Source organism: Myxocyprinus asiaticus, chromosome 23 (assembly GCF_019703515.2).
Source record: "Myxocyprinus asiaticus isolate MX2 ecotype Aquarium Trade chromosome 23, UBuf_Myxa_2, whole genome shotgun sequence".
Taxonomy (NCBI): Eukaryota; Metazoa; Chordata; class Actinopteri; order Cypriniformes; family Catostomidae; genus Myxocyprinus; species Myxocyprinus asiaticus.
Window position 1 is genome coordinate 4,360,798 of NC_059366.1, and position 25,428 is coordinate 4,386,225.

The 25,428-nt window shown below is 40.1% G+C and overlaps 1 protein-coding gene across 4 annotated transcripts in view; it reads left to right on the top strand.

Moving 5' to 3' along the window:
* mlip (muscular LMNA-interacting protein) overlaps positions 1-20,897 on the top strand; it is a 97,509-nt gene extending 76,612 nt beyond the window's left edge. For 3 of the 4 annotated variants that reach the window (XM_051650886.1, XM_051650887.1, XM_051650888.1), the window contains one exon: positions 20,308-20,897. In XM_051650886.1, the coding sequence (XP_051506846.1) occupies positions 20,308-20,490 (183 nt within the window). In that variant the 3' untranslated portion in view covers positions 20,491-20,897. The remainder of the gene's footprint in view (positions 1-20,307) is intronic. The other variant, XR_007892617.1, reaches the window with a different exon arrangement.
* Positions 20,898-25,428: the final 4,531 nt, after the last annotated feature.

Consider the following 25,428-nt stretch of genomic DNA (forward strand, 5'->3'; position numbering starts at 1 on the left):
AGCAATGCCGCATACAAATGAAGAAATTATTACAGAATATTACTTGTGTAATAATGATAGGATTGTTGTTATTTATTATTATAATACATTTGTAATTAGGGCTCGAAATTAACGTTTGTTTTTTATTGCAAAACCTAGCCCCTTGAGAATGCAAACAATAGAGACCAGGGCGCATATTACAAAAAAAAAAAAACGTCCTATCTCAAGTCTTAAGTTAAGATCTGATCAGTTAAGTTAGATTTTTCACAGATATTACAGAAGTAAATCCTAATCTTTTCTTACAAAATCTTGTCTTATCTCTAGTTAGGAAATCCTAAACCACTCCATCGAGATCGATAATCAACTTGTTACCAAGCAACCAATGAAGTGCAAATGGCTGCTGTGAATTAAACATTAGATAGGTGAAAATGGAGAAACAAAATTGACATGCTTTTTTTTTTTTTTTTTTTGGTGAGGGGGGGGATTTTCCCCCTTTTTCACCCAATTTGGAATGCCCAATTTGGAATGCCCTATTCCCAATGTGCTTTGAAGTCCTCGTGGTCGCATAGTGATTCGCCTCAATCCGGGTGGCGGAGGACGAATCCCAGCTGCCTCCGCATCTGAGACCGTCAACCCTTGCATCTTATCATGTGGCTTGTTAAGCACGTTGCCACGGAGACATAGTGCATGTGGAGGCTTCACGCCATCCACCGCGGCATCAACGCTCAACTCACCATGCGCCCAACCGAGAATGAACCACATTATAGTGACCACGAGGAGGTTACCCCATGTGACTCTACCCTCCCTAGCAACCGGGCCAATTTGGTTGCTTAGGAGACCTGGCTGGAGTCACTCAGCATGCCCTGGGATTCGAACTAGTGAACTTCAGGTGTGGTAGCCAACGTCTTAATTGACGTGCTTTTAATTTCAAGGCTGCAGAAATAAAAGTTATGATAACTGCATTATCATATTTCGTGGGAGTCTGTAATTATTTTTAGTGTTTTCTCATCAAAGCGCTGCACATCATCTGGGTTTTCCAAAAGTGTTTCCACCATCAAACATTGCTTTTTTGCATTTTGTATTGCTAATAAATGTAGTGCTATTCTCGGACAGTTTTCAGTTAGGACGCCAGTGAGGTTGTCCTAAAGTTAGGACACTTATTTAAGATTTTTTGCAAATTAGGATGCTTCTTTAATCCTCTTTTCCTTTCTGGAGTTAAGATAAGATAATGCATTTAGGAAATGTTATTCTGTGATAGCTTTTGTTCTAAATGAGATCATAACTGAAATTGCCATGGTTACCAAACAGATAAGATAGGATTCTAAACTTAAGATCTTTCTGTAATAGGATCGGAGACAATTATTTAAAATGTGAATTCTAAAAATATACAATTAGTAATGATATATTGTACATAACAGCTACTTTTTAATACAATTGTATTATTAATTTATTAATTTAAATATTTGTTCAGATTGAGAATTAGTTTTACCTAACTCTATCAATACAAAAAATTATCCCAAAGGACAATACACTGTGTGTGTTTAATCTGGCTTGAAAAATATAGTGGATCATTGAATTATCTCCCTGACAATCACAGTTGTAGCCATTTTATGAAACAAGAAATTATGAGATTTATGTTAAATGTGTTACATTTATGTTCTAGTTCATTAAATTATTACTATTATTTTAAGTCATATTTATTGTCTAATTTGTATTGGTATTTTTACATCTGTTTTCGAAGTGTGATTTTTTTAAGTCACTGCAAATGGGGCAAGTGGATGAAGTGAATGGTTCCGATTTTTTTTTTTTGACCACTTCATTATTTTAATTATTCAATTAATCATTCGTTTTGTTTGAAATGTAATTTGAATTTTGAAATATTTTTGGTTTCATTTTTTTTGTGTTTCAATAAATGAATAAAAACATTTCAAGCAAAATTGACCAATAGAAGTGAATTGTGTGCAAAAAAGGTAAAAAGTGGTAAAAAGAAAATCTTGGAAGAGGAAAAACCTGTTTAACTAGTTGTGGTTTTGGGGCATTTGCAGATTGGAAGCACAATTGAGTGTGATTTCTATGGACTGTGTCAGAAACTACATTCATAGCCAATCACCAATTTTCCACTATGCTCAACAAAATATTATATGACGTGAGCAGCGAGTCTCACATCATACAATAGTTTGTTGAGGAGAGTAGAAAATTGGTGATTTGTTCAAAGTTTTCATCTAAGGACACTACAAGGCTTTGAACAATTGCTAATGAAAAACATCTAAACCTACTCATTTATTTTCCATATGTAAAACACTTTCAACATGAGGAGGTCTGCTTTATTGTCTGGATAGAAGTTAACCCTACAACACGAGGAAGGCGGTCATTAAATGTGTACATTTAGAATTGCTGTTTGTTCATGGATTCAAGCCGTCAGTGTGACAGTATAATTAGATGAGCTGTTTGCATTTTACTGTAACATCTGTGACCATGCTGACCTCTGTTAATCTGAGCATATAGTTGTACCCAGTTTAAAAAGACATATACTGACATTTATAAATGAATACTATGCATGATTTTGCTTGTTTTTACATTTTACTTTTAAAAGGGGTGAGAAAAACTTCCCATATCTTCTGTTGTTTTGCCGCAAAGTCACTGGGTAATATGGCTATTACTAATATAATGCTTGGCTCAGTGTTAGTCCATTGGTAAATCTGACAAATCACACTTCTGCTCCTAGTTTTTGCATTTACACATTTGTTTTGCCAATTTTCCTAATCAACCTGTTATGTTAATAATTTTAAATCTTGATGTTTGCCTGCCTGATCTCATGAAAATTATGTGACTGTGGCAACATTTTAGCAAAATGATATTACGTGGTTCATTACACATACTATATTGCAACAGTTCTGAGGTGAAATGTAAAATGTGTGCCACAAATAGTGAGATAACTTTTCTTACGAAACAATATTTTTTTTTCTAATTGACTAAACTAAAAACTTAAACTAAACCTAACTGATAGTGTCATAAAAACACAATATGACATGAAAAACACAATTGCTGAAGCAACCATGTCATTTTCTGGTGCTTTTATGCAACTTTCGTCTCATGTGTCAATTTGCATGCTCCTCGGGACACGTACCATCATTCTTTGCATCGCAAGTGCAACGCTCTATCTGTTGGGATTAATTTGAAAAACCGTTAACATATGAAATAGCTTTGTGATCCCATGTGAAAGCAGACTGATCTCACAATGAAATCGGAAACTGTAGACTGACTGTTCTTTAGCTAAAATCGGTATGTGCTTACCGATATTGGAAACACTGCCCCCAGTGGCCAAAGCGGTAACTGTTGTTGGCCATATTGGCACGCGTGAGCTTTTTCCAGGTGTAATGTCCATGGAGGGGTGCCAAAAGCAAGTTGTGAAGTGAGTTGTTTTCAGCTGTACAGGCTGTAATACAGTGAAGAGGAAGGCATATTTTATAAACTGAACAGAGCTTGATAAAAGTAATCTGTAAAGGAGACCAAACTTTGCCCCACTGTCAAAAGATTTCAGTTTAGCCCTATATAAATATTTTTTTTTTATTTTTTTATTTTTTTACAGATGTTACTGTTGTTAATATCATAATTTTCATCTGCATCCCAACCTCAAAAATAATGCTTTATTGTCAAATGTGCATTTCAGTGCACAGAGTATGCAATATTATTGGTAACTGCATGGGTGCTACTGCCAGATTTCCAGCCAGCCCATCGATGACACACATAACGCTGATGTGGAACAGGCTGAAACTGAGTTTGACACCCCTGGCCTATATTATATAATCATAGCTAATTACTGAAGTGTTTCATGTACAGTATGATTATACTTCTTTTGAATCTTTGTGACTCTATATTTTAATGATCATGACGTTATCACACAGTGCAATCATTCTGTTATTCATATATGTCATGAAAAGCTCCCTAAATCACTCACATTTGACCCCTCCCCCTCCTGTTAGATTGTGTCATTGAGATGAAATAATTGAACTAATTGATGGCTGGATGACATGAGGCCAGAGGGAGATTAAAAAACAGCAAGTAAATTGCCAGCTGTAATTAGGACTATATTTAGAAGAAGAGTGATTTATAACCTAACAGACTGTTGAAAAGCCCCATTTTGGTTTTGACAATACAGACACTTGAGGTAGGTGGACAATTTTCAAGAATAGCTCCTGAATGTATAAGAAAAGTGAATTTGATAATGAAACACATTCTAAGACAGCAGAAGACATATTCTAATTTCAGCTCTTCCAGCTATTTGGATTCCTGAGTGACTTTCGAACAAATGTACTTTATACCAAACTTAGTCTTTATTATTTCTATTTTCCACATTTTTAAATAATTCAGCTATTAAAAAAAGCTATTAAATTAAAAATTTAGATAAAGAAAAATCACTCATAGGCACAATTTGTATTTGTCTACAGAACTTAGACTAATTAAGCACAAGTCAAAAGGTTTTTATGATCATAAGGAACATAAATTCAGTCAAGTATGTCCAACTTTAGACAGGTAATGTAATACCTCCCAGAGAAACTACGAGGCAGCTACAACTTATAATATTACATTTCAGCATAAAATACAGGTGTATTCTATTTTACTGATGGTCATAGGGGTTGCTCTGTGAATCATGTGAATCATAAGTACCCCCCCCCCAGATGGAGTCCCATCTGCTGCTCTTTAAACTTGACACATACAATACTACTAAATTGTAAACAGTGTAATACTTTGTTTATATACAAAATAAGGAAAAGGGGGAAACAGAACAAAACAGAAAATTAAACACACACACACACACACAAAACATTCCCACCCCAAAATACACAACTAAAAAAAATATATAATTCCAAATTTCACACTGAATATGTCTTAGGACGTAACACCTCCACACCGAAAAGATACAAACAAATATTTTTGTAGCTACATCAAAAGGTTACACTTTACAACAGAACAACTAACTGCCAGTTTTCAGCAGTGTGGACTCTGCACAGCACATCTGTGACAATGTTTTTGGTGAATGGCGAATGTCCAGGGCTGCTTTTCCCAAAAGCATCGCAAGCCTAAGTAGATCATAGAAACCACTGGCGCCAGTTGTCTCTACGATCAACTTAAGCTTTTGATGCTTTTGGGAAATGCAGCCCAGTTTGAATTCTTGAATTATGAGGGACCAACGCATCAAGTGTTGGTCTGAGTTACACATGTGCGACAAAAAGACAAGCAGGTGTCCACAACAATTGGAAACAAACTACCACTGAATTACATTTCGAAGAACTGGAGCAAAAATAACAGGGCAAGGACATCCTTTTCAATGGTGCTATGCTTGGGATTGCATGGAGAATTTTTTATTTTATTTTTTTAAGTAGCAAATTGGCTGATCAACACTGGCTTCACTGTCTTGCAACAGGACTGATCCAGCAATAATAGTGCTTGCATCAAACTCCAACTTAAACGGATGAGTAAAGTTAGGCACGGACAGTACTGGAGCATTAAACAGAATATCCTTTACTATGTTAAAGGCATGCTCGCACGTAGGTGTCCACTTAAACACCTGGAAGGCACTGAAGAGATTGGCTAATGGTGAAACAATGGTTGCAAAATTATGACAAAACCCTCGATAATATCCCAACATCCCCAAGAAGTGGCATAACTCGTTTATTCACCGGCGTGGGATCTCAATAATGGCAGAGAATTTTGCATCCACTGGGTGTACCTGACCTTGGTGAACATGTTTACCCAAGTAGGTGACTGTAGCTTTGGCAAATGAACATTTGGCCAAATTCAAAGTCAAAGAGATGCTTTGTGAATCGAGTAAACACACCATGTAGCATTTCTATATGTTCTCCCCAACTGAAAGAATAGACAAAAACATTGTCTAAAATGCCTCACTCCTCTGCATTCCAAGCAGCACTGTCTGCATAAGGCACTGAAAAGTAGAGGGGGCATTGCACACACCAAAGGTCATAACGGTGTACTGTAGGAAGTCATCAGGCATAACAAAAGAGATATTTCAGATTCATGAGAGGTAGGAAGAACTTGACAGTATTCTTTCGAAAGGTCTAGCTCTGTCACAAATTTAGCAGAGCCCTGTCTGTCAATGCACTATTTCATACATGAGAATGAGTCGGGCTTCATAACTGCAGAAACCCTGTGATAGTCAGTGCAGAAACGGAACCACAGATCAGACTTCGGACCAGCAGATACAGTAGGGCAAACTCCACGCACTCTGACAGATTGCATTGGTTTGGGTTGGAATGTGTAGGGATTTACTGGTTGTTTAGATTAGTGTTACTGTCAGAAATAATTAATAATTATTTCTTTAGTTATTAATTAATATTTAAATTAATTAATTGAATCTAACTCATTAAAACCTCATATGGGGCTCCAGTAAATGTAGTGCATTACGTTTAGCAGCGGGTTTGGTTATTAGCAATAATTAATAATTATCAAAGACAATTACTAATTATTAAAATCAATAGAACATTGATGAGAATCAATGCTAGCTTTTTCTAATCCTTTAAATCAACAATTATCAAAGATAATTGTTAATTGTTAACATCGATGAAACATTAATTAAAATTAACACTAGCTTATTGATCATTCAAATTCAACAATCATCAAAGATAATTATCAATTATCAAAAATCAATACAATATTAATAAGGATTAACATTGACGGTGCACCACCCTGGAATCAGGGACTAATAACCAGATAGTATAACAGTCTCAATATTAGATTGTTCTCTTAGGAAAATCGACATCTGAAGAATATCGATTTTCGGGGAAAAAAACAATGAATGAAGGCTTGAATCCGAGCACTGACATCCCGTCAGCATGACACAGGTGTATGCAAAACAAATCAAAACACTTCTCTTTGTAATATAACAAAGTTTATTTATGCAGTAATATCAATTCATAATTAATACAATGCAGTCAATAAACTTCCGACTTACAACTACAAACTAAACAGTGATATGATTAGATATGGAAATCAAAATAATCCTATAACACATGAGGGTGTGCGTGTGTGTGTGTGTGTGAGAGAGAGAGTGAGTGTGTATGTGTGTGTGTGTGTGTGTGTGTGTAAGGAGGGACACACACAAAATTGCGGACGTGACTCATGGAGAGTGTGTCACGCGAGACTTCCGGCCAGAGAATATGGCCGCGAATATGGGCGGAGAGAAACCAGTCAATGGCGTCTATCAGTTACCACATGTATCCGCTTGTTCGATAGCTTAGGGACAAAGCTGAGCTTTATCACGAAGCTATCTACTAGCCAAAAATGTGTCCGAGAATGTTTGTGAGGGATCGCGCGCACGCGTGTGTGTGTGTGTGTGTGGTTAGTACGAGAGAGAGAGAGAGAGAGAGAATAAAGTGATGGCCCCAAAGCCGGTTTCGCGATCGTGGGAGAGGAAGCAGCTGTTAGTTTATCACTCAGAGACGCGGTGGATGGCTCGTAAACTGTCCCGGTCTTTGATTCTTTAATGGATAAACTCAGTTTGCCGGTCTCACCCACGATGGCGGAAATGCACAACAGTCCAATGTGGTTGGACCACAATACAGCAAATCAAATTCGTAATAGTTAATACCCTGAGTATTAATAATGAGCGGACATGGCGGTCCGTAAACTGTACAAGCAATAACCTTGGTACACAAGAATAACACACTATAATATTCTATCTCTGCCCAGACATAAACCACTTACTTGAATCGCATGAGGTTGCACAATGTGTGTTCATCCGTCCTTTAACTCAGACTCATTCCTCGAGGCTTGGGTGATGACGGGAGGCCGTTTCCTCACTCTGTCGGCGGGCGGTACGGCTGCTGATTCTCGGCGGGCTGGTGGAGAAATCAGTGACATCGACTTGATTGAAGATGGAAGAGAAATCTTTTATCTCTTCACTTCTGCAGGCAAACGGATGAAGATGCGGATTGCTCGGCAGTCTCCTTCGGATCCGTTAGAGTGTTCAGTGGAACACAGAGTAATCTCAACTCATCCAGCGAGATGGAAATTGTATGGCCACAGTTTTAAGTCGGACGTTACTTCCTTGTGCCACGAGGCTGCACCTGAAAGCAGCGATGAGCTGCATCTACACACGGCGAGCAAAGTTGCTGGAAATAAATCCCGGAAGCATTTCAGAGGTATTTCTACTCCTGATGATGTCATGGTTGAGGTGCGTTCTGTTGTGTGCCTCATCCAATAGGAGTTGAGAGTTCGATCCTTTAGTGAGCAAGGCTTCATGGGATTTGTAGCCTGTTTTGGACTCCCTTTGTTTGATTTTGGCGTGATTTTTATCAGTAAAATTTATGACTTGGTATGTGGGGGCCTGAGTTAGGTTTTACGACTGTGTTAGGCCTGCCTTTGTCTTCTATCGGAATACATGAGGCCCAAAATTCCCCCCTTTGGTCTGAAGAGTTGGTTGTTGTCCAGCATCTTTAGAGCAACTGAAGGGCTGAACAGTTCTTGTCGGTTCACAGTAACCTGTGGGTTACGCCATCCATGTATTCCTGATAGGAAAGAAAACGGTTGCACAGTCCATACAGTTCAATAGAGTTCACAGAGGCTTTATCATCTGGACAGAGATTGAGGCACATCTGGGCATAGAACTTCTAGCTAAATCTAAAACTACATTCATCACACATAAACATTTCAAGTTATTGGAAGGCACAGCATTAACCATAACACAATCCTTTGTTGTTCTTTGGTCATAACCTGACATTGGTTACTAGGAACAAAATGTTAGAGGAAAGGAGGGTTAAAGGTTAAAAAGCTTATCCTTGGAAATGATTGGGGTTAACCTGTGGGATGGGCTCAGACTGGTGTGTAAAACGCGGCTGTATGAGGAGTGAGTCCAGTCTGGCCTGTAGGTGTTGAATGTACCTGTACATGGCGTGTGCAATAATTGCGATGATCCAACCACTAAGGAGGAGCCAGAGGGCAACTAAACTGATAGGTTGTTCTTGGTAAGATGACGATCTGCTTTTGTGACTAGGAAATATAGTGGTCAAGCCAGTCGGTTTGAGACTGAACTTCACTAATTTCATCCCTTCAGCCTGAAGCTGCTGTCGAAGGGTGTCATCAATGGTGAGGCTGTGACCTCTAAATGCGTCCATGATCTCAATTTCTGCGTCATGTTTGTTGAAGTTGAGATGATGAAGGACAATATCGTCAATGTACACGGTGGCTCCTTGGGGAACCGTTAAGAACACCGTTTGGTTTGGTAGTGTTAGTTTAATGGCTGTATCATGGCAGTCATATGACTTCGGTGGCTGGTGATAATGAGCCAGCGATTGCCTGCTCGCTCTACCCTTGTCTCTGTTCCTTCATCTTTGATGGACATGCTTCCTTGACACTTGTTCAGGGAATTCTGCTCTTAGGCCGCAGAGGTAGTTAGTCACCTCTCTAACAAAGGGGTTAAGTTTGCAAACCCAATGAATGTTCTTTGTCTTGGTACACATGTTTAGGTTAGGGATAAGGTAGAGCGAGGGGTCCACATCACGGTAGGCGAGTGTTGGTGGTGTTTTGAGGTGAACGTGTGCATTACCTCTCTGAAAACCAACATTAAATACGGACTTTAATCTGTATATATTCTGCCTATGATGGTAGATTGAGGATAAATCCTATTTTGAGGTTCTGAGGATTTACATGGATTGGAATTTCAGTGCCAAAACTATATGCCAGGTGTATCTGTGAAGGTTGCACAATGGAGATAGTAGCAGATCTAAGGATTTGTTCGACAAGGTCTAGGAAGACCAGGTAAGCTGGAATCCTTCCACCACTCAGACTGTTGACTGAGGAGCTAATTTCCCTGAGGAGATCCTGCATTAGATCTCTAAATATATGCACATAAGTTGTCTTCTCTGACAAAGTCCCTAAAGCATGCAAAGTGTTATTGATAAGAACGGAGTGCAAATTTACAGTGACTATAGTACCCTGAAGGGTTTTATTCAGGCCCTGTAATTGTTCTTATTGGAGTCGTCATCTCTGCTGGATTTTTGGACGATGGCGACTTGTCCATCTGAAGCTGGCAAACTGTTTTCTGGACCAAGTGGTCTCGGTATGTCAACCTGAGCTCATGTGTCCACGACGGCAGTCAATGAGCGGAGCCAGTCAGTTCAGTAGGTCCTGGCCAATTAACAGTGGTTCTGTATTAATGGGACATATGTAAACAGGGTCTATTAGCATCATCCCTTGAAAGGTGTCAATCCAGGCCTGTTTTGTGATAGACAACCTATCTTGCGTGTAGCTTGTAATGCTTACGCTGCAGTTCTGTCTGTAACAGTTTGCCAAGGGAGAGCTTTGCTCTAGTCACCTCTGCGAAGGTGTTGGAACCCATTAGACTATTTCGAAACCGGTGTCGAGTAGTGTGTGGGAGCTGAATGACCCATGTGTCAGGTGTTGCCCTTACAGTACAGATCGCCCAAGAAGGTCAGAAAAGGAGGGTGTGGCATGTTAGGAGTGACTGTTTTGGGGAGCAACTTGGACCCTGTTCCCCTTTCCCAACCTACAAAGTAAACTTTGGCGTTAACGGGAGGGGGTACATCGTTTAGTCATACTGACAGGGTTTCAGCGCTGTGTTACATTGAGGAGTTCGGCGGACCTGGTGAACAACGGAGCATGTCAAGCTTCGTTACTAACTCAGTCAAGCATCTCCTTATATCCTCCATTTCTTTTCTCAAATCTTGTTCTCTTAGGGGATTTGAAACCTTGCCTACCCACTCACCTTCTTGTTTGGGTTTTCATTTGAAACGCGCCTTTCCTTTCGAATGTTTTGTCGTTTAGGCCTGCCATGACCCTGGGGGTGTGTCTGGTTACCACCCCCCTGGTTCTGTTGCCTACCCTACTGGCAGGGTGATCGGTGCCTCTGGGGTCCGGTTCTAGCATTCACCTTAACGCGAGGCATTTTGTTGCCTTCAAACGCTAGGTCTGCATATTCTGAGGCTTGGATCCCCAGGGCTCTGGCGTCGCCTTCGTGCCCTCGGGCAGGGCGCACGTGTGTCTCCCATGCCAGTTTCACGTACCTTCTGATTTCTTGCATGGTGGGGTTGCCCGTTCTGCAGTGCATCGTGACGTCATATCGCACGCACGTGTGGAGGTTGTGAAGGAAAAGAAACTTGAAAGCTCGTTCCTCCTCCAGACCTGGTGCGTTACTTCCTTGGAAGTACGTGGTTCTCAGGCATCTATAATACTCACGCGGAGGCTCGTGCCTCTTCTGGCTGATGGCAAAAGCAGCTATGGTAGAGGAGGCTTCATCGATATACAGCGAATACTCCTCGCGTAGGGCTTTACACAGAGCTGAGTAGTGGTTTCGTTTACCAGTCGGTAGCGTTTCCATGAACACTGGACACTCCTTACCGTGGTATTCCATATAAGCTTGAGTTTTTCATGTGACGAAGCGTAAGGCAAGTCAACCAGACAGTGCTCAATTTCTCTGAGATAATTGTCGATGTTTGAATCTCGATTACTTGGGTCAAAGCGCTCTATGTCCCCTGCGAGGGACTCGAGTTGTCGATGCGCAAGCGTTGGTGGCGGTATGACCATGGGTCATCCGAGTCATCCGAAACACAATAGTCACTCAGATCGCTATAGCGATGAGGACAACTTCCTCCCCTTCATGGTGGGGAAGGAGTCCAGTCGACGCGTGGGGGTGAACCCCGGGTTGCGTACAGCTCTCTGGCTAATGGGATCTTCAAGCCGCTTACACCACTCTGGGCTTGAAAATAATTGTCCCCCCTCCATGGTGTGGAATCAGTCGGTTTGAAACGCATGGTGGCGTGACTGAAAACTGACTGAGGAGGGCAACTATAAGGAGGGGCACCTTCATCCAACCAACGGGCCGCTGGAGGAGCTTGAAAAGTGTCTTGGAGTATGAAGTCAGAGCCTGTACCACTAGGGGCAGCTCGGCTCCTAGCGTGTGTCCCTGGGTTTCTCAGGGACATGTTTCTACGCGTAGTGCTAAAGAGGGTGTCCTCTTCTATGTCAGATGCTGTGCTGTGCATTTCAGCTGCACTTACCTGATCTGACTCTACTCTTAGCTGGGTAGCTTGAAGCTGCCTGCGCAGGGTTTCGTTTTCTTCCTGCATCCGGGCAATATCTTCCTGTGCCTGGACTTTCTCAGCTTGGATGCAACTAACGTCTTGGTGCAGGCTGAGATTTTCCCTCTGCACCACTTGATAGCTGCTCTGCATCTGGGCGAGTTGGGCCTGGTGCTCTGCGGTTTGCAGTTGGGTTCTGCGGTGATGAAGAAGGAACATTTGGCCCACTAGGTCCGGGATTGTGCTCTTTGGCTTCCCGACCGGGTTATTGACATAATCAACTAGGTCTTGCAATGCATCATCACAAAGACTAATATTGTAGCCGTTAAGGTTATCTCTCTCCTCTACGGAGAGACGGAGGACAGCAGCGACTACATCTTGCAGTGCTGGGTCGACTGACCTCTGTGGAGCTTCAGCTCCAGTCACGCAGGGTGATTGGTGACTCATTTTACTGGGACAGTAAAAATTCTTGCGACACAGTGGCTCTGATAGCTTGTTGTTTTACAGTTTCTATAATGCCGAAACGAACGCACAGGTGAGAAGCTTCTATATCAATAGAACATTGATGAGAATCAATGTTAACTTTTTCTAATCCTTTAAATCAACAATAATCAAAGATAATTGTTAATTGTTAACATCGATGAAACATTAATTAAAATTAACACTAGCTTATTGATCATTCAGATTCAGCAATCATCAAAGATAATTATCAATTATCAAAAATCAATAGAATATTAATTAGGATTAACATTGACGGGGCACCACTCTGGAATCAGGGACTAATAACCAGATAGTATAACAGTCTCAATATTAGATTGTTCTCTTAGGAAAATCGACATCTGAAGAATATCGATTTTCGGGAAAAAAAAAACAATGAATGAAGGCTTGAATCTGAGCACTGACATCCCATCAGTTTGACACAGGTGTATGCAGAACAAACCAAAACACTTCTCTTTGTAATATAACAAAGTTTATTTATGCAGTAATATCAATTAATAATTAATACAATGCAGTCAATAAACTTCCGACTTACAACTACAAACTAAACAGTGATATGATTAGATATGGAAATCAAAATAATCCTATAACACATGAGGGTGTGTGTGTGTGTGTGTGTGTGTGTAAGGAGGGATGCGCACAAAATGGCGGATGCGACTCTCATGGAGAGTGTGTCACGTGAGACTTCCGGCCAGAGAATATGGCCGCGAATGTGGGCGGAGAGAAACCAGTCAATGGTGTCTACCAGTTACCACGCGTATCCGCTTGTACGATAGCTTAAGGACAAAGCTGAGCTTTATCACGATGCTATCTGCTAGCCAAACATGTGTCCGAGAATGTTTGTGAGGGATCGCGTGTGCACGTGCGTGTGTGTGTGTGGTTAGTATGAGAGAGAGAGAATAAAGTGATGGCCCCAAAGCCGGTTTCACGATCGTGAGAGAGGAAGCAGCTGTTAGTTTATCACTCAGAGACGCGGTGGATGGCTCGTAAACCGTCCCGGTCTTTGATTCTTTAATGGATAAACTCAGTTTGCCGGTTTCACCCGTGATGGAGGAAATGCACAAAAGTCCAATGTGGTTGGACCACAATACAGCAAATCAAATTGGTAATAATTAATACTCTGAGTATTAATAATGAGCGGATATGGCGGTCCATAAACTGTACAAGCAATAACCTTGGTACACAAGAATAACACACTATAATATTCTATCTCTGCCCAGACGTAAACCTCTTACTTGAATCGCATGAGGATGCAGAATGTGTGTTCATCCATCCTTTAACTCAAACTCGGTTCCCGAGGCTTGGGTGATGATGGGAGGCCGTTTCCTCGCTCTGTCAGCGGGCGGTACGGCTGCTAATTCTCGGCGGGCTGGCGGAGAAATCAGTGATGTCGACTTGATTGAAGATGGAAGAGAAATCTTTTATTTCTTCACTTTTGCAGGCAAACGGATGAAGATGCGGATTGCTCGGTGGTCTCCTTCAGATCTGTTAGAGTGTTCAGTGGAACACAGAGTAATCTCAACTCATCCAGCGAGATGGAGATTGTATGGCCACAGTTTCAAGTCGGACATTACTTCCTTGTGCCACGAGGCTGCACCTGAGAGCAGCGATGAGCTGCGTCTACACACGGCGAGCAAAGTTGCTGGAAGCAAATCCCGGAAGCATTTCAGAAGTATTTCTACTCCTGATGATGTCAAGGTTGAGGTGCGTTCTGTCGTGTGCCTCATCCAATAGGAGTTGAGAGTTCGATCCTTTAGTGAGCAAGGCTTCATGGGATTTGTAGCCTGTTTTGGACTCCCTTTGTTTGATTTTGGCGTGATTTTTATCAGTAAAATTTATGACTTGGTATGTGGGGGCCTGAGTTAGGTTTTACGACTGTGTTAGGCCTGCCTTTGTCTTCTATCTGAATACATGAGGCCCAACAAATGTCAGAAAAGAGAGAGGGGTAGTCTTACTTTCGATAAGTCTTATTATGTTATTTTTCTGGGGTATGCCAACCGACTCTGGTGCGACTTTAAATTGTTAAGGACTACAGAGTTTTGCAGATGCCCGCAAGAAACAGGAAGATCTCTTGCAACAAACTTTTCATACTTAAAGGAGACAGGTGGTAACACAGCAACAGAAATGGGCTTGGGAAGGGCTTGGGATTCATCTCTAGGGTGGTAAGCCTTCAACATATTAATATGATAAACACATGAGTTTCAAGGTCTGGTCAGGGGTGCAAAAAACATAATTTGTGTCAGTCAGTATGGACCTGTAAATTTAGCTTGGAACAAAGAACCTGAGAGAAGAACTAACACGGAATCACAAGGTTGGAACTGAAAAAACATTGTTGATTTTAAACATGAGCGATTGTTTTATAGTGACGCTCATTTGCAGAGACGTGGTATGGCACCATCTGCATGTCGAATTTATAAGTTTATACATCTTCAAGTTCAGCTAATATCCCAACTTAAAATATGTGCTTCCTTGGCTCACTGCATGCTCGACATGGAAGTATTGAGCAAGATGAATTTATGTGAGGTCTTGCATCAAAACATTCTGTTTTTGCAGCTGCATTACCTCACTGCACTTCAGAGATCTGCCATTATAATCTTAGAACTTGTTTATACAAGATATTTTTAGAAATGTTAATAAATCAAGATGAAGATGAAGTATGTGACATTTATGGTTTATTTAAACCGCAAAAGTAAAAGTGATTTAAAACAGTTGTCAGATGTGAACTGAGAGGAGAATTTATGCGTGCCTAACACATAAACGACTTCCGCATAGGATACACCTGTGCATCCAAACTCAAGACTCCTCAGGAAGCTTTCTTGCTCCTCACCTCTTTGCAGTGCATTTAAAATTCATATGTCCTTACATCGACTTTGGTCGATTTCCAGGTCACTGGGGAAATCAAGAAAGCGCACAAAGAGCTAGCATAGCACTGTTAGAATACACTTGCGATGGCAAACAATCACTGGACTATTGCCTTATTGAGGAGTACTTATTCTTGTTATGGATTGCATCACGAAGAAGTGCTTACCTGTAAGGACATTTACATTTGTGACGGATTAAATACACATGAGACTGTTTGAACACAGGTGAGGTCACCAACACTTCTCTACTCTACATTTAGAGATAAAGAACTTTAAATGCTACAGCCTGAGAGTTGTCGCATTTGTTATACTGTATATTATGTGGGTTATTGCCTGGTATATATTGTCTATATTGTAAAGACAACAATTATTTAGTCATTACACAGCAAAGATCAGAGCCCTGTGTAGCATGGTCGAATTGGCAGATCATTAGATGTCTTACGTTCAATGAAAAGGAAAATTTCACAGGATTTTCGGTAACACTTTGTTTTATGTTATGTTCCCTTTATAAAGGGTTTATAAAGGAATTCATTAATGACTAATGATCCATTATCAAGCGCATTATAAACATGACATGTGGTATAAAATATGCATGTATGGTGACTTTTTTGCAATACTTTCCAAACAGTGAGTCATTTATGCTATAAATGCTTAATAACACTTATTCAACATTAGTAACTTTTGAAAATGTACCTTAATGTAAAGTGGACATGTTAAGCATTTTTAAGGGGTTTCCAATGTTAGAAACCTGTACATAAAGTTCAGTATATTTTAATGGTCATCAGGCTTTTTATTTTTAAAACATTTAAGTTAGAATGCTCACTATTAAGTATTGCATGAAAGTCACACTTTTTATTCATGTTGTTATAACCGCATATCAATGATTTATAATGCATTTGTAAGTGTCTTCTTAGTCGTAAATGAACACCTTTATAAACACTTAACAAAAGGATAATAAATGTAGTGTTACCCTATTTATTTATTTATTTTTTATTTATTTTTGGTGATAAATGCAATTACTTGTGATTAATTATTTCCCACAGCCAATTAAAACATTTTATTAATTGACAGCACTACTATTAAAATAAGAAAGTGGAGGCAGAGCAGTCTGTTTATTGAATATAAACCACTGATATACAGGTGCATCTCAATAAATTAGAATGTTGTGGAAAAGTTCATTTATTTCAGTAATTCAACTCAAATTGTGAAACTCGTGTATTAAATAAATTCAATGCACACAGACTGAAGTAGTTTAAGTCTTTGGTTCTTTTAATTATGATGATTTTGGCTCACATTTAACAAAAACCCACCAATTCACTATCTCAAAAAATTAGAATACATCATAAGACCAATAAAAAAAATTTTTTTTAGTGAATTGTTGGCCTTCTGGAAAGTATGTTCATTTACTGTATATGTATTCAATACTTGGTAGGGGCTCCTTTTGCTTTAATTACTGCCTCAGTTCAGCGTGGCATGGAGGTGATCAGTTTGTGGCACTGCTGAGGTGGTATGGAAGCCCAGGTTTCTTTGACAGTGGCCTTCAGCTCATCTGCATTTTTTGGTCTCTTGTTTCTCATTTTCCTCTTGACTATACCCCATAGATTCTCTATGGGGTTCAGGTCTGGTGAGTTTGCTGGCCAGTCAAGCACACCAACACCATGGTCATTTAACCAACTTTTGGTGCTTTTGGCAGTGTGTGCAGGTGCCAAATCCTGCTGGAAAATGAAATCAGCATCTTTAAAAAGCTGGTCAGCAGAAGGAAGCATGAAGTGCTTCAAAATTCTTGGTAAACGAGTGCAGTGACTTTGGTTTTCAAATAACACAATGGACCAACACCAGCAGATGACATTGCACCCCAAATCATCACAGACTGTGGAAACTTAACACTGGACTTCAAGCAACTTGGGCTATGAGCTTCTCCACCCTTCCTCCAGACTCTAGGACCTTGGTTTCCAAATGAAATACAAAACTTGCTCTCATCTGAAAAGAGGACTTTGGACCACTGGGCAACAGTCCAGTTCTTCTTCTCCTTAGCCCAGGTAAGACACCTCTGACATTGTCTGTGGTTCAGGAGTGGCTTAAAAAGAGGAATACGACAACTGTAGCCAAATTCCTTGACACGTCTGTGTGTGGTGGCTCTTAATGCCTTGACCCCAGCCTCAGTCCATTCCTTGTGAAGTTCACCCAAATTCTTGAATCGATTTTGCTTGACAATCATAAGGCTGCGGTTCTCTCGGTTGGTTGTGCATCTTTTTCTTCCACACTTTTTCCTTCCACTCAACTTTCTGTTAACATGCTTGGATACAGCACTCTATGAACAGCCAGCTTCTTTGGCAATGAATGTTTGTGGCTTACCCTCCTTGTGAAGGGTGTCAGTGATTGTCTTCTGGACAACTGTCAGATCAGCAGTCTTCCCCATGATTGTGTAGCCTAGTGAATCAAACTGAGAGACCATTTTGAAGGCTCAGGAAACCTTTGCAGGTGTTTTGAGTTGATTAGCTGATTGGCATGTCACCATATTCTAATTTTGTGAGATAGTGAATTGGTGGGTTTTTGTTAAATGTGAGTCAAAATCATCACAATTAGAAGAAACAAAGACTTAAACTACTTCAGTCTGTGTGCATTGAATTTATTTAATACACAAGTTTCACAATTTGAGTTGAATTACTGAAATAAATGAACTTTTCCACGACATTCTAATTTATTGAGATGCACCTGTATAATATAGAACTGGATTGCTGATGACGTCATAACAGCACTGTGCCACCATATTGCTTTGCCCAAATATTCCAATGTCACTATTGACTTAATAGAAAATCATCTAATTTAAGCGAGTAAACATTAGTCATTCAATCACCGATTTTATATCTGAAATCTACATGTACATCCCTACAATGCAAACGTCCCACACATGTAATTATTTATTTAAATCTGTATTTTTTCCTGTACATTAAAAGCCCGAGTGAGTTATGTATATCTATAACAAACAGTTTCCACCTCTAACAAACTTCATTGGTAAACAGATCATCTGAATGTAAACAAGTTCACTGAAACTGAGGTAAGATACAAACAGACATTTTCAGAATTATTTATTGTGAACTTTGAAGTGTTTGTTCAGAGTTACTTGTTTAATTTTTTCATCAAAAAGTGCCCTTTTCTCACGAACACGTGAAAAAGAGCGCAATCTCTCTCTCTCTCAAACTCTATCATGCACAGCGGCCATGCAGGGAGTGAGGGAGACATGCAAAGCAAAGCTGTTTAAAATTAAACTGATACGCTAGGTTTAAATGGCAAACGAACACGTATTTATGACATGTATCCATGTATGACTACAGAGAGCACTTCAATATGATAACAAGGAAATACCGGGCATTTAGGGCGATTTAGAAATCCCGGTTTGAATTTTTAAGTCCCTTCTGGAGTAAGGACGTATTGTCACCCTAAACAAGCAGATATTACAGCTTTTCCTATCTTTGGTGATCGTTGTGCTGCACTGATAGACTGAACACCGGGGCAGGTGTATGCAGGACATCGCAATCCGCGTATATCTTCTCCCTCATAACAAATATTATCCAGAACAAGCAAATGAAACATTAAACATAATTGTCACTAGAGGGTGAAATGTGACTGTTGTATCTGGAGATCAGTGACGGTGAAATGGTGGCTTTTTCGCCTGTCAGTCACTGATGCTCTATGACAGTTTGCCAAGATGGCCGCTTGAACACTTCTGGTGTCTTCAGCTCCTGCTGGCAGTTTACCATTGCAATTCTATATATATATATATATATATATATATATATATATATATATATATATATATATATATATATATATATATCAGTGAAATTTTTTTGACTTGTTGATGTTCCGCATAAACACGTACATTCTACGCCAAGCCCTGAAGGGACAAATGCACAGTCACACACATTCAAAGGGTATTACTCCACAAAGTCACAGATGGTGACTTGCTTTTGTAATAATCACTTTAGTTTCACTTATAAAGACAATTATTTGGCCTATTTAGTAGAAGTTCATTATATCTACCATTCTCTGTAGTCTCAAATTGCTATCTTGACTTATTGTCCTGCAATTACTCATACAGTAGTGAATAGTGTTTAATAGAGTTGTGATGAAGCACAGGTGGCCCCTGGCTGCTGGTGATGTAGAGAAAGAGGCTGCAGGCGGGAGTCTTCTTTCTCTCTCAGACTGTCTGTAGTTGATTAAGTGTTTCTGGAATGGTTCAGCGAGAGTGATGGAGACCAGTGCTCAAACGCCACTCTCCAGACTGATTGAGGTATCGCTCTCCTCTTCCAAAGGTTTGGGAGGAAGTTTCATGAGAAACTTTTTCTGTGTGCACATTTCCTTGTTTTTTACAGTGCTTCTAATGCAGCACTGTATGAATAAAGGTTCACCCAAAATTGTAAATTCTCTAATTTTCTCACCCTCATGAAAATGATAGAATGATGAGAAAATGATGAGAGAATTTTCAATTTTGGGTGAGCTATAACTCCATTAGCACCATTCTTTTGACATCAACATAAAACTACAACACAAAATTACATAATACTTCTTTCAGTCTCAATAATCTATTTTCACTGCATTGTGGCATAAGTCATAAGTATGAATACAATTATTTATTAAGCATTTATAACATGTAAGTTAAAATTGTCACTATTTGGCAAATATTGCATGAAGTGTTGTTATGTTGTTATAACTGCATATCAGTCATTTATGATGTAATTGTCAATGATTTAACTAGTCATATATATCAGTATAAACCCAATAAAAAGGGAATATTAATGTAAAGTGTTACCTCATTTATTCATGGTTCCATGGTTTGATGAGTTCACACCAGTTTTACCCCTAATGGTTCACCTCCATTTCATTAGTAACCTGGGTGTGTGTGTGTGTTTCAGTTTGTCAGCAATCCACTCTTGAATGAATCCACAACAGATGGCAGAGGAGCTCCAGACTGGCACTGCGCTGATGGAGAGGAGCAAGGAGACTCTAAGAGCAGCCTCGTATCTCTGATCACGCAAACCAGGAGCTCTCAACAAGATGTTCCCATCTCCATCCACACTCACAAGACACACATATGATGCTGAAAGTAACTGTAACAACACATCAAACTGCTCAGTAATCAGTTAAAAGTGCATTAAGTAATTTCTACCTAATTAAATGAATGGTACAGTTGTCAGTCTGTTTAAAATGATGTAAAACACATGAGACAAAGATTACAGTCAGAGCCTTGTAACAAACACCAACTCCAACATTTTCAAGTGAGCTGGTGACAGCAGCAGAGAGACTAAAGCTGACATTGTTGTTTAGGAAAATGAATAAGAGCACGTCAAACATAAACATGTAATTAATTAGTGAGCTTTTACAGCCAGACAGTGATTATTCTGATATTGCACATACTGTCAGCATCGCATTCAATTAATAACACTTATGCAACACTTCTGATGCAATTCTAATAAATTTAATAATAAATATATGTCATGTCCAAGATATTTCTCTTGTGCTTTTTGAACTGTCACTCAAAAGCTGTGTTGCACAGTCGTATATAGTGGGGCATTATGTTATACTACATATATACAGGGTTGGGGAGTAATGGAATACATGTAACGGGATTACATATTTAAAATACAAAATATAAGTAACTGTATTCCACTACAGTTACAATTTAAATCATTGGTAATTAGAATACAGTTACATTCAAAAGTATTTTGATTACTGAAGAGATTACTTTGTATTTTATTGTCATTTGTTTCATTTAATATTTAATCCTTTCAGATGGAAAACATTTATACATATAAATGATGCGATCCAAAGTGCATTTGAACAGCAGTGAAACACTTTCTTATGATTTGTTACACTCATACGAGCAGAACAGAGAAGTAAGGTTGGAACAGAAGAAATAGAAATAAACCTTGTGTAAATTGTCAGCTTTACGCTAAGCTAAAATGCTATTTCTAGCCATTTTACATGCACATGTTACAAGGCACGATCATATTTTTAATCAAGAAAATTCATGTTGGATCATAATTTCTTTTTTTCTAGAAAGACCTTTGATATTAGGGCAAAAATCATATTTTTGATGATAATTTTTGTATTGTTTTCCTGTAAAAATATCTAAAAATCCTTAAAACAAGATCAATTAGATTTATCTTGTCTTAGAAACAACACTGCATAAGATATTTAAGTTTTTCAGAGAATGTATTTTTAACATGTGTATTTTGTCTTACTGTACTGGCAGAGTTTTTATAGTCCAAACAAGTGAAAAAAATCTACCAGTGCTGAAGAAGTAATCCAAAGTATTTAGAATATGTTACTGACCTTGAGTAATCTAGAATATGTTACGAATTACATTTTACAGCATGTATTCTGTAATTTGTAGTGGAATACATTTCAAAAGTAATCCTCCCAACCCTGTATATATATATATATATATATATATATATATATATATATATATATATATATATATATATATAAATATATATATATATATTACACTGGCGGCCAAAAGTTTGGTATAATGTACAGATTTTGCTCTTATGGCAAGAAATTGGTACTTTAATTCACCAAAGCGGCATTCAACTGATCACAATGTATAGTCAGGACATTCATAATGGGAAAAATTTGTATAACAATTTGAAAAACAATTCAGAACTTCTGAAACTACTTCAAAGAGTTCTCATCAAAAAAATTATATATCAGCATATCAGCAATGACAGCTTTGCAGATCCTTTGCATTCTAGCTGTCAGTTTGTCCAGATACTCAGGTGACATTTCACCCCACGCTTCCTGTAGCACTTGCCATAGATGTGGCTGTCTTGTCGGGCACTACTCATGCACCTTACAGTCTAGCTGATCCCACAAATGCTCAATAGGGTTAAGATCCATAACACTCTTTTCCAATTATCTGTTGTCCAATGTTCATGTTTCTTTGCTCACTCTAACCTTTTCTTTTTGATTTTCTGTTTCAAAAGTGGCTTTTTCTTTGCAATTCTTCCCATAAAATCATAAGGCCTGCACCCCTGAGTCTTCTCTTTACTGTTGTAGATGAAACTGGTGTTGAGCGGGTAGAATTCAATGAAGCTGTCAGCTGAGGACATGTGAGGCATCTATTTTTCAAACTAGAGACTCTGATGTACTTATCCTCTTGTTTGGTTGTACATCTGGCCTTCCACATCTCTTTCTGTCCTTGTTAGAGCCAGCTGTCCTTTGTCTTTGAAAATTGTAGTGTACACCTTTGTATGAAATCTTCCGTTTTTTTTGGGGGTTTTTTTGGGCAATTTCAAGCATGTTATAAGCCTTCATTCCTCAAAACAATGATTGACTGATGAGTTTCTAGAGAAAGCATTTTTGTTTTTTTGTTTTTTTGTTTTTTTTGCCATTTTGACCTTATACTGACCTTAAGACATGCCAGTCTGTTGCACACTGTGGCAACTCAAAGACAATGTTAAGCTTCATTTAACGAACCAAATAGCTTTCAACTGTGTTTAATATAATGGCAAGTGATTTTCTAGTACCAAATTAGCAATTTAGCATGATTACTCAAGGATAAGGTGTTGGAGTGATGGCTGCTGGAAATGGGGCCTGTCTAGATTTGATCAAAAATAACTTTTTTCAAATTGTGATGGTGCTGTTTTTTTACATCAGTAATGTCCTGACTATACTTTGTAATCAGGTGAATGCCACTTTGGTGAATTAAAGTACCAATTTCCTTCCGAATCAGCGAAATCTGTACATTATTCCAAACTTTTGGCCGCCAGTGTGTATATATATATATATATATATATATATATATATATATATCTATTATAAGTGTCTGATTCTTTCATATGTATTTAATCGTAAATTATTTGTTGTAGGTTCATCTGATGTAATTGTTTTCTCCAAGCACTTTAAAACAATCTTCTTCACGAAACTGCAGACATATGTCTACAGTGCACTCAAACATATTTCTTGTGTCATTTCTTTGACATCAAAATATATTTTTATTTAGAGTGCAGATCTGTTATTTGATTTGGCTATTTTATAAGCGATATAAGATATGCAATTCTGTCTAAAGCTACAATAATAGTGCTTGAACAAAAAAACATATTTGTCATGACAGCTCTCAGAAAGATTTAGCATGTTAATGTGGGTATGATTGGCCTGTCGCGATTATTATTTTTATTATTATTATTTTTATCCCCTTTTTTCCCAATTTGGAATGCCCAATTCCCACTACTGAGCAGGTCCTCGTGGTGGTGCGGTTTCTCACCTCAATCCGGATGGCGGAGGACAAGTCACAGTTGCCTTCGCTTCTGAGACCGTCAATCCGCGCATCTTATCACATTGCTCGTTGTGTATGACACCGCAGAGACTCCGCATGTGGAGGCTCATGCTATTCTCCGCGATCCACGCACAACTTACCACGCGCCCCATTGAGAGCGAGAACCACTTATCGCGACCACGAGGAGTTTACCCCATGTGACTCTACCCTCCCTAGCAACTGGGCCAATTTGGTTGCTTAGGAGACCTGGCTGGAGTCGCTCAGCACACCCTGGATTCGAACTCGTGACTCCAGGGGTGGTAGTCAGTGTCAATACTTGCTGAGCTGAATACTTTTTTCTCACGTTTCCACGTTCTTCATTTGCGCTTCCAAAATTTGCTTGTAGAGTTTCATGCAAAACAGGGCAGGGTTTAGCATCCCCATTGTTCCACTAGTTCTACATTGACAGCTCTATTCTAGCCAATCAATCAAAGTGGGGAAAAGACATCACTCCAGTGCGACTTTGGCTTACTGCTCAAACGTGAACAGGTGAAGAAATCCTCGACGGTGTCGCCAAAAAGCCCCCCTTGGGAGATGGGCACATCGAGAAAGTGGACTTTCTCGGCGTCACGCATCTCCACAAGGTTGAGCCACAGGTGCCGCTCTTGGACCACAAGAGTGGACATCATCCAGCCCAGGGCGTGGGCAGTGACTTTTGTAGCCCGTAAGGTGAGGTTGGTCGCAGTATGCAGTTCCTGCATCAGCCCTGGGTCGATTCTACCCTCGTGCAGATCTTTCAGCGCCTTGGCCTTGATGGACCTGCAGGATGGCCATGGCATCCAGGGCGGAAGCGGCTTGATCCGCGGCCTTGTAAGCCTTCATCATTAATGAGGAAGAGAACTTACAGGCCTTGGAAGGGAGCTTTGGTCGGTCGCGCCTGGTGGCTGCACCCTGCTGGCATAAATGCACTGCTACAGTGCGCTCTACCTGGGGGAGCTCTGCATATCCCTTTGCCGCTCTGCCGTCAAGGGTAGTTAGGATGGACGAGCCCACAAAGCGTGTACGGGCAGAAAAAGTGCCTTCCATGACTTCGTTAGCTCCTCGTGCACTTCCGGGAAGAAAGGCGGGGCGCGGCTGTGAGTCGCACTCCAAGCCCAGAAACCAATAATCCAGCTGCGAACGCTCAGGGCAGGTTGGAGGGTTCCACTTCAGCCTGATGTTCGCAGCTGCCCGGGCAAGCATGGCTGCCATCTCAGCGTCTGCCTCATCCTGTGCTCTACCGCCTGTGGCTGGGAGCTCAGAAGATTTGTCCGCTTCCGACAGCAGAAGCCCACCCTCCGATGCTGCGACCGAAAGCTCATCCTCGTCGTGAGCCGCGAATGACGCCTGTATCGCTCGACAGCTCTTCCAGATAGAACGAGCCTGCTGGGGGATGGGAGGTCCGCGGGGGTTGAGCCGGCGAAAATGCTCCCATATCCACATCCAGATTGCCCGCAGTGCTTGCCGACCCGGCCGGCTGAGCATCAGCCAAGGACGGAGTGGGTCGGGGAGCAGCCACGGTGGCTCCTTGCTTCATGAAGAAGGAAGTGAGCCGCGACCGCAACGTTCTGATGAGCATGTTCTCACAATGAGAACATAACTCTTCCACGAAAGCTGCCTCGGCATGCTGGCGCCCCAAGCACTTGAGACAGATTTCATGGCTGTCCGGAGGGGAGAGAGAACGGCCACATCCAGTAGCACAAACACAGAAGGACATCTTTAAAAAGACGGCAAG